This window comes from Neolamprologus brichardi, chromosome 7 (assembly GCF_056152115.1).
Source record: "Neolamprologus brichardi isolate AB-2024 chromosome 7, ASM5615211v1, whole genome shotgun sequence".
NCBI lineage: Eukaryota > Metazoa > Chordata > Actinopteri > Cichliformes > Cichlidae > Neolamprologus > Neolamprologus brichardi.
This window is the reverse complement of record NC_142110.1, coordinates 565,268-574,537: the sequence shown is the minus strand read 5'-3', so window position 1 is coordinate 574,537 and position 9,270 is coordinate 565,268. Positions and strand designations below refer to the sequence as shown.

At 44.7% G+C, this 9,270-nt stretch overlaps 1 protein-coding gene across 1 annotated transcript; it reads right to left on the bottom strand.

Annotated features, from left to right (window-relative positions):
- Positions 1-3,982: 3,982 nt before the first annotated feature.
- LOC148101877 (uncharacterized) lies at positions 3,983-4,938 on the bottom strand. The gene is made up of 3 exons (XM_087844316.1): positions 4,835-4,938; positions 4,560-4,647; positions 3,983-4,446 (listed from the first exon to the last, which is right to left on the bottom strand). Exons 1-3 carry the CDS (start codon positions 4,936-4,938, stop codon positions 4,063-4,065), a joined length of 576 nt encoding a protein of 191 aa, XP_087700442.1. The 3' UTR covers positions 3,983-4,062.
- Between the last annotated feature and the right edge of the window lie 4,332 nt (positions 4,939-9,270).

Genomic DNA, 9,270 nt, shown 5'->3' with positions numbered 1-9,270 from the left:
GAAAGCCTCAACACCTCCTACCCAAAATATCCTTTAGCTACAGATAGTTTGTTGAAGTTTACGGCATGAATGACCGTACTATTGCATCGTCCAGTGAAAATGTAAACATTTAAGAACATAAGATACAACCTCACAGATGAGCCTCTACTGTGAGTAAACACTGCGTGCTAAGACTGAGTCAGTTTGATGCTTGGAAACAGGATAGTGGGTTTGTTGAGTAATTGGGACGGCACACTACCTCGCCGACTGCCTCCACGTCTGCTCTACCAGTGGCTCCTTAAAAAGCTCCATGTGTACTGTCCCACTGGTGAACTGCATCCATTGCCTCTTTGCTTTTCTCTTTGAGTTTAGTCACCCACATTTCTCTGATATGCATGACATGTACAAGCAAGCGGAAAGCAAAGCTCGAGCTCCCCAAAGAAACAAAAAGAGGGCAGAAATAAAGCAGAGGGCATTAGCGTTTCCTCCTCCCTCTCTGCTTCTGGTTCTTTTGGATAATGTCGTTTATCTCAGGCAAAGGTTTGACGCAGTGACAAGGCTCACATGAACACTTTGACGGATGTCTCACACACACACACACACACACACACACACACACACACACACACACACACACACACACACACACACGGGGGTCTCAGGAGGGAAGCCTCCGATCACCCGACAGTACATTGCACTGATGCCTGGTTAACCCTGATCCGTCTCTGCTTACCTGGCTCTGTGTGCCTGAGTATGTCTGTGTGCCTGAGTATGTGTGTGTGTGTGTGTGTATGTGTGTGTGTGTGTGTGTGTGTGTGTGTGTGTGTGTGCACATTTTATTCTAGAAGGCTCTATCTCCGTGCAAGCTTGTGTGTGTGTGTGTGTGTGTGTGTGTGTGTACTGTTTTGCAGGAATTTGCAGGACCTGACTTTTCTCTTCCACGATGTTCTTTTTAGCTGCTGAAAAATCACATTTATGTCTTTGCAGATGTCAACAACTGTGAAGTAGTATGCATGGATTCTTTTTAAGTGAACACTATATTCTCTCTGTAGTTTGGTTTTAAACTTAAACATATAAAATTAAAGCCTAACACAGTGAAAAAACATGGTAAAGGTTTTCACACTCCTATTTGTATAAAATGACAGGACTGTGATTTACCATCCTTACCATATGCAACAATGGCACCAGCCAAACTTAGCACACAACATGTTTTGTTAGATTCTGTCAGAAGGAAAAGAAAACTCTCCTCTGTGATTGGTAATATGCTACAGGGGTGGCTGCAGCTCAGGTGGCAGAGCAGGTCAGCCACTAATCAGAAGGTCGGTGGTTCGATCCCAGGCTGCCTCCTGACTGCATGCCAAATATCCTTGGGCAAGACACTTCACCCGTTGCCTACTGGTGGTGGTCAGAGGGCCCGGCGGCGCCAGTGTCCGGCAGCCTCGCAACATTGTAGCCACAGCCCCAGTTTGGCTGTGGCTACAATGTAGCTGCCCTCACTAGTGTGCCTTCGCGGTCTACGTGGGCCGGGTCCTCAGGAGGTCGGGTAGGCCGGAAGTAAACGGCCGTGGAATTGGACGGTCTAGCCTTCTCGATCTACTCCCGCCCTTAATTCAGAGTATTTCCGGTTGTCAGCGCCACAGCACGAAAATCGAAAATGGACCCCGAAATCTTTCTCCGTTTTTTGTGTTCATTTTTAATTATCAACGAGCTGAAAAAACTGTGTCGCGGTCGTCATCGCCGGCATGTTTTGTACTCCAGGCTCATCAGAGAAAATCATATCCAGGTAAAACTATTAATCTTGATGCATTTAGGAATTACTTAGCTAGTTTTATGGATAATTTCAGTGACTGAATGACGGCGGTCATTCAAAATATATGAACAAAATCTCTTAGAAAATGTTCTTCTATAAGTTTACATTTATTTTCAATTATTTATATGATCTGTTACTTATTTTAGTACATAAAATTGCAGTAAAATTGTCAGAAAGCTGAAAATAGGGTTATTTTTGAGTTCACAAAAAAGCTTAGCTAAACAGATGAAATGTATAAAATGTTATTCCTCAGTGTTAGTATATTTTACTCAAGCTTAGTAATCAGAATAATGCTTTGATGTAATAAAATAAATGAAGTCATACCTTTCTATTAAAACTGTTTATGCTGTTCTCCACCTTTTCCTTAACCAGACAAGGCCGTTGTACTGCAGGATTAACCAAAGTGTACCAGTCCTGGACCGTTTTTTTAGCCAGGAGGATCCAAGGCCTGATTTTCGGCTAAGCAGGGAGTCTCTGGCAGTGTTGTTAAATCTCCTGAACCAGGATCGGCGGCATGGATGGGGTGCCACAATTGAGATCCTAGTGTTTCTTTTCTGGTTGGCAAGTGGAGCATCCTACAGGGTGGTCTCAAGAGTGTTTGGGATGCCGCGTTCTACTGTCCACTACATCGTCCACAGAGTCACGAAAGAGGTGTTGGCCATTCGCTACCAGGTCATCCACCTCCCAACAACCCCAGAGGACCTGGAGGTAGTGTCCCGTGGGTTTGCAGGGCTGGCACGCCACAGAGCCTTTATGAAAGCGGTGGGTGCAATCGACGGCTGCCACATACGCATCAAGTGTCCAAGTGGCCCTGATGGTCAGTGCTATAGGAACAGAAAGCTGTTTCCATCAATCATCTTGCAGGCGGTTTGTGACCATCGGGGCCGCTTCATCGACACGTACGTGGGCTGGCCTGGGTCGGTGCATGATTCCAGGGTGCTCCGCCACAGCCCACTCTACAGACAGTCAGTCTACCCTCCTCCAGGGCATTTCATCCTCGCAGATGGAGGGTACCCATGCCTCCAGCGTCCACTCCCCCTCATCACACCCTACAAGAGGCCAGGCCAAGGTGTGGGAGCCCAGCGCTTTAACAGCCATCATTCCAGGGCACGCTCCATAATAGAGCGTGCTTTTGGGATGATGAAGAACAGGTTCAGGGCCATCTTCCTGCAAGCGCTGGAGGTGCACCACACCTTTGTACCTCATGTAAGTGACCACCCAATGTCAAATTAATTGTGTATATATATATATGTGTGTATGAAAGAATAATGTGTATATGTATATCACTACAGGTAGTAACAGCATGTGCCATCCTCCACAACATTTGCCTCAGTGCTGGCGACATTGTGGCTCCTGAGGATGAACCTGAGGAAGATGGAGCAGAGGATGATGAGGGGGAGGCTGGATTGGAGGCAGTCAGTGGTGCTCTGTGGCGGGACCAGCTGTCTGCCGAGGTGTCTGCCCTGGAGGATGTACCACCAGACCATGACTACTGTTAACAGGCAAGTAAACATTTATCTAAGCATCTTTTTTAATACCACTTTTTCAAACTGTTGTCTGCTACAGAGTCACACGTATTATACTAGTAGTGAATCCACTTTCTCTGGTTTGCATATTTCTGAAAAACCTCTTAGTGGTGTGGCAGCCGTCGATTGAGTCAGCCCTGCAAACCTGTGGATGGACGATGCAGTGGACAGAGGGAGGAAGCATCCTACAACTCTTTGCAGACCACCCTGTGCGATTCTCCACTTTCTGACCAGAAAAGACAAACCGCGGGTCACAGTTGCAGCACCCCATCCATGTCTGATCTTCTTTTGGCAAATCCAGCAACACTGCCAGAGATTTTCTGTTTGTGTGATCTTTCAAAGTATATTTTTTTTTAAAAACGGTCCAGGAACAGGTCACTTTGGTTAATCCTGTGTGAAAATTTGTAAATATTTGTATATATTTTTCCTTCTCTGACTAAAATTCATGTTTTAGAAATATTCTTGTTTTATTGTTATTTACCTTTAAATGTCCATTTAAAACTCTTCAAAGTTTATGTTCATACATGTTAAAAACTGTAAATAAAATGAGTTCAGTGAAATCTGTTTTCATCAATTTATTCATAATGAAAAACTTAAAATAACACAGAAAAAGGTAAGAAATGTATTTAAAAAAAAGAATATCTGAAGGCACAACCAATTTGGGGACTAATTTTCATTAATCAAAAACTTTTAGTATGACATAACAAATAGAACAAAGTAAGAACATTATCTGAATATATTTTTAAGTTATTTAGGAACTAATTTTTCTAGTATGGAAAAAAGTCTGTCCATCCTGTCCCTGCTCTCCTGTTCTCTCCTCTCCTCAGCCTCCCTTTGGTACTGCATGTCCTCTTTGATGAGCTCAAGGAGCTCATCCCCTCTTTCCCTTCTCCTCTTCCTTCCCGTTGTTGCTGGCTGACCTCCTTCCTCATCTGTCTCCTCTTCCATCTCGCTTTGGTCACCCACTGCTGTACTTGGCCCTGGAGTGTCCTCAGGGAGAGAGGAAATAAGGACAGGGGGCCTAATGGAAGGCCTCTGTCCCATCACCTCATCCATGAGGCCAAACCAGGGCCAAGTAGCAGCAGTGGGCTTCCCACTGACTCCCTCACCTGACCCTGGACACTTGCAATCCTAAAGGCAGAGGAAATCAGAAATGATAGACAAATATAAACAATACAACTTTTAGTAAATGTACATTTATTAAATTTCATTCTTAAAAATTATCTTCTTGACAGCACACATACTTTGTATCTTTTCTTTAAGTTATCCCACTTCTTTTTGGCCTGCAAGGGGGTGACTTTCTCTTGCAGGCCCATCTTCTCGAGAATTGTCCTGATCGCACACAAAAAAATAAGAGAAGAGAGAAAACCATAACAACTATAATAATCCCTAAATCCAAAAGTTTTCACAGCAGAACACAAGAGGAATATCGTCTGGACATCACAGGTTCTGTACAGAATGAGGGTTATTGAAACCGTACTCAGATGAATATGATGTGTAAATTGATTTATTCGTGTACCTCCATCCCACAGTTGCTGAATTTTTTACCCCGGTGAAGAGGTGATCATTTTCTCCTCTAGTTTTGATAAAGTTTGCCGTTTGCTCTTTGGTCCCTTTAAACATATCACAAAAACGTTGATTGGGAAAAATGTAAGCGCCAATGAAAAACCGCGGGACCCACCATACAAGCTAGTTTACGGACACTTTTTATGAAGATTGTTTAAATAAATATTACAAGTCTATGCAAATTCACAACCCTAACAACATAACCGCTATAAAATTTAACTTTTGTACCACCAGATTTTCATATACTTACATTTAAAAGTGTATTCGTCTCCCGGTGTATCTTTTTGTGCCGCCATCGTTATGTGAATGTGCAATGAAGTTATGTCCAATGAATTCTGGGCCGGCAAGCTATCGAGCTGGTGGGGTGACAGACGTCACCGACAACGTCGAAGCACTTTTGCAAATATGTCATATCTTGACAAACCGAGCAGATATTTGATGTTTACACACCCACATTCTCGCCTGAAAATATGTTTAAAGTTTATTTTGTGGCCCAGAAAGATTAATAAGAGTAATTTTAAAACTTAGTAGCGGCCGCCATTGCCGGAAACTGGAGCTTGGCTGGGCCGCGCTATGAATTCTGGGATATGGTGGGCCAAGAAGGACACACCCGACCCATCCTTCAAATTCGGGGAAAAGGAGGAGCATTTGTCGGCTGCATTCGGAGGAGTCTACGAATTTGGACAGCCTTCGGCGCGTCGCTGTGACATAATCGGTCTACAAATGCGTCCTCAGGAGGATGCAGCCCATGAATTTGGACACGACCACTGTCACATATTTACAAAGTAACAACAGTCCAGCACAAACCCCTGTTCTAATGAGAACACACTTACAGGCCTTCTTTTAGTTTTCTATAAAACACAAAGCCAACAACACAAAGCAAAGATCAAAAACAACCTAAGAGACTTCAAAGCGATCGCCACAGTGATTCTACTTTAGGAACATTAAACGCTGCAGCCTGATTGCTCATCACTGCCTTTGTTACGCGTTGAAGATCAGGGTCTGGCTGCTGGGCTTTGGTCAGCATGCACTCAGCTTTACAGTTTTCTCTGATGGCTTGAGCACATTTTTTGTAACTATTGGCTATTTTTGCAAAACTCTACACACAAATAAGAAAACTCTTCACCCAATCAGCAAAAAATTGTAGTTTTCTTGTAAAAGCGAATAACCCTGCTTAACTCTCCACACCTTTGTAAAAATGGTATTTTCGTATCCAACAGTTAACACAAGCCATCATATTAATAAGCACACAATGCACCAACTACACACTGATGGTATGAATGAAAAACACATCTGGCTTTTGCTTTCTCTGTGCACAAGCTAGGCTCTGTCAGTTTGAGCTCATACTTTTGTCATAGGTCTGTAAACACGGAGGGATCCAAACTTCAAGTACTGGTGTTTATTCACACACATCAAAACAAACACAAGTGTTTATTCCCAAGTCCAAACAAAACAGTAATTTCACTGAGGAAAAAAAAGAAATCAGTCTCCATCGTGTCGTCTCTCTGGGTCCGGCCACAACATTTCGTCAACATCACATGCAATGCCCTGTAGTCCAAGGTACCGAGGCAAATATCTCCTGGAATGGCGTATCCAGGCCTGACATGATGCCTGGTCAATATCCCCACATGCCTCCTCCATTGCCTGTAAAAGGGCGTTGATGGGGATGACGGTCATAGACCTTCCAGCGCCAGGCAGAGAAGAACTCTTCAATTGGGTTCAAGAGTGGAGAGTATGGGGGGAGGTTGAGTACAGGGAAGAGTGGGTGATCTGTGAACCAGTTGCAAAGCAGCCCTATGGAAACTAACATTGTCTCATATGATGACTGGTCTGCTCTGGTCTCTAAACATTAGTGAGCATGTCATGTAAGGTGTCCAGGAATAATGTGTGCAGTGGTATATGGGCCCAGGGTTGCATGATGGTGAACAACACCATTTTGACTTATAGCTGCACACATAGTTGTGTTACCACCACGTTGTCCTGGGACGTTGATGATGGCACGGTGTCCAATGATGTTCCTGCCACGTCTCCTCGTCTTAGTGAGGTGGAAACCAGCCTCATCCACAACAAACTGCTCAGGACCCATCTGCCTCTTGCTCCATCACTCCATCACATGCACAGCACTACAGTGTGCACTTCCAGATTCAGTACCAATGATACTATAGCTCACCTGCACATATCGCAGCTGTTTACACGTTCACTGTTTCCAAAGGTGCTCTGTACATTTGTTTTATTTGGATTCTGTTGTGGGCAAGTACACGACCTAATACAGAAATGCTCACATTTTGTATGTTCTGGAAGGTGGTGTCATCCTCAATTATGCGCTGCTGAATTTCGCGTAGTCTAATGGAATTATTTGCAATCACCATATTGACTATATGGGTTTCTTGGTCTGCAGTGAACATGCTTCCTCTGCCCCAGCATCTGGTCAGCTAGCAACTCTGTAAAGTAACAATTTCAGTATTTTTTCATCTATGGTATTGTTGTGTTCCTCATTAGCATACGGCAGTGCTACAAGTCTTAGTGCAAAGTGACTGTACTAACCGATTCTCATTTCAAAATGTCCTCATGATGCTACAGTGTAGCGGCTCGAGTTAGGCTGGTCCGTTGGCCAGCTTCCCTCAGGGTCACTCCATGGTTGATTACATGGTCCACTATTGTAGCTCTGATGTCATCAGCAATTATATTTCTTACTCTTCTTACCATTCCTCTTCCCCCTCCTTGTCCTCCTCTTGCTCCTCCTCGTCCTCTTCCTCTAACTTCACCTCCTTGTCCTCTTCCTCTAACTTCCCCTCCTTGTCCTCTTCCTCTAACTTCACCTCCTTGTCCTTTTCCTCTAACTTCACCTCCTTGTCCTCTTCCTCTAACTTCACCTCCTTGTCCTTGTCGTCCTCTTTGTCCTACTGCTTCACCTCCTCGTCCTCTTCCTCTAACTTCACCTCCTTGTCCTCTTCCTCTAACTTCACCTCCTTGTCCTCTTCCTCTAACTTCGACTCCTTGTCCTCTTCCTCTAACTTCGACTCCTTGTCCTCTTCCTCTAACTTCACCTCCTTGTCCTCTTCCTCTAACTTCACCTCCTTGTCCTCTTCCTCTAACTTCACCTCCTTGTCCTTTTCCTCTAACTTCACCTCCTTGTCCTCTTCCTCTAACTTCGACTCCTTGTCCTCTTCCTCTAACTTCGAATCCTTGTCCTCTTCCTCTAACTTCACCTCATTGTCCTTTTCCTCTAACTTCACCTCCTTGTCCTCTTCCTCTAACTTCACCTCCTTGTCCTTGTCGTCCTCTTTGTCCTACTGCTTCACCTCCTCGTCCTCTTCCTCTAACTTCACCTCCTTGTCCTCTTCCTCTAACTTCACCTCCTTGTCCTTGTCGTCCTCTTTGTCCTACTGCTTCACCTCCTCGTCCTCTTCCTCTAACTTCACCTCCTTGTCCTCTTCCTCTAACTTCACCTCCTTGTCCTCTTCCTCTAACTTCGACTCCTTGTCCTCTTCCTCTAACTTCACCTCCTTGTCCTTTTCCTCTAACTTCACCTCCTTGTCCTCTTCCTCTAACTTCGACTCCTTGTCCTCTTCCTCTAACTTCACCTCATTGTCCTTTTCCTCTAACTTCACCTCCTTGTCCTCTTCCTCTAACTTCACCTCCTTGTCCTCTTCCTCTAACTTCACCTCCTTGTCCTCTTCCTCTAACTTCACCTCCTTGTCCTTTTCCTCTAACTTCACCTCCTTGTCCTCTTCCTCTAACTTCGACTCCTTGTCCTCTTCCTCTAACTTCACCTCCTTGTCCTTTTCCTCTAACTTCACCTCCTTGTCCTCTTTCTCTAACTTCACCTCCTTGTCCTCTTCCTCTAACTTCACCTCCTTGTCCTTTTCCTCTAACTTCACCTCCTTGTCCTCTTCCTCTAACTTCGACTCCTTGTCCTCTTCCTCTAACTTCGACTCCTTGTCCTCTTCCTCTAACTTCACCTCCTTGTCCTCTTCCTCTAACTTCACCTCCTTGTCCTCTTCCTCTAACTTCACCTCCTTGTCCTTGTCGTCCTCTTTGTCCTACTGCTTCACCTCCTCGTCCTCTTCCTCTAACTTCACCTCCTTGTCCTCTTCCTCTAACTTCACCTCCTTGTCCTTGTCGTCCTCTTTGTCCTACTGCTTCACCTCCTCGTCCTCTTCCTCTAACTTCACCTCCTTGTCCTCTTCCTCTAACTTCACCTCCTTGTCCTCTTCCTCTAACTTCGACTCCTTGTCCTCTTCCTCTAACTTCGACTCCTTGTCCTCTTCCTCTAACTTCACCTCCTTGTCCTCTTCCTCTAACTTCACCTCCTTGTCCTCTTCCTCTAACTTCACCTCCTTGTCCTTTTCCTCTAACTTCACCTCCTTGTCCTCTTCCTCTAACTTC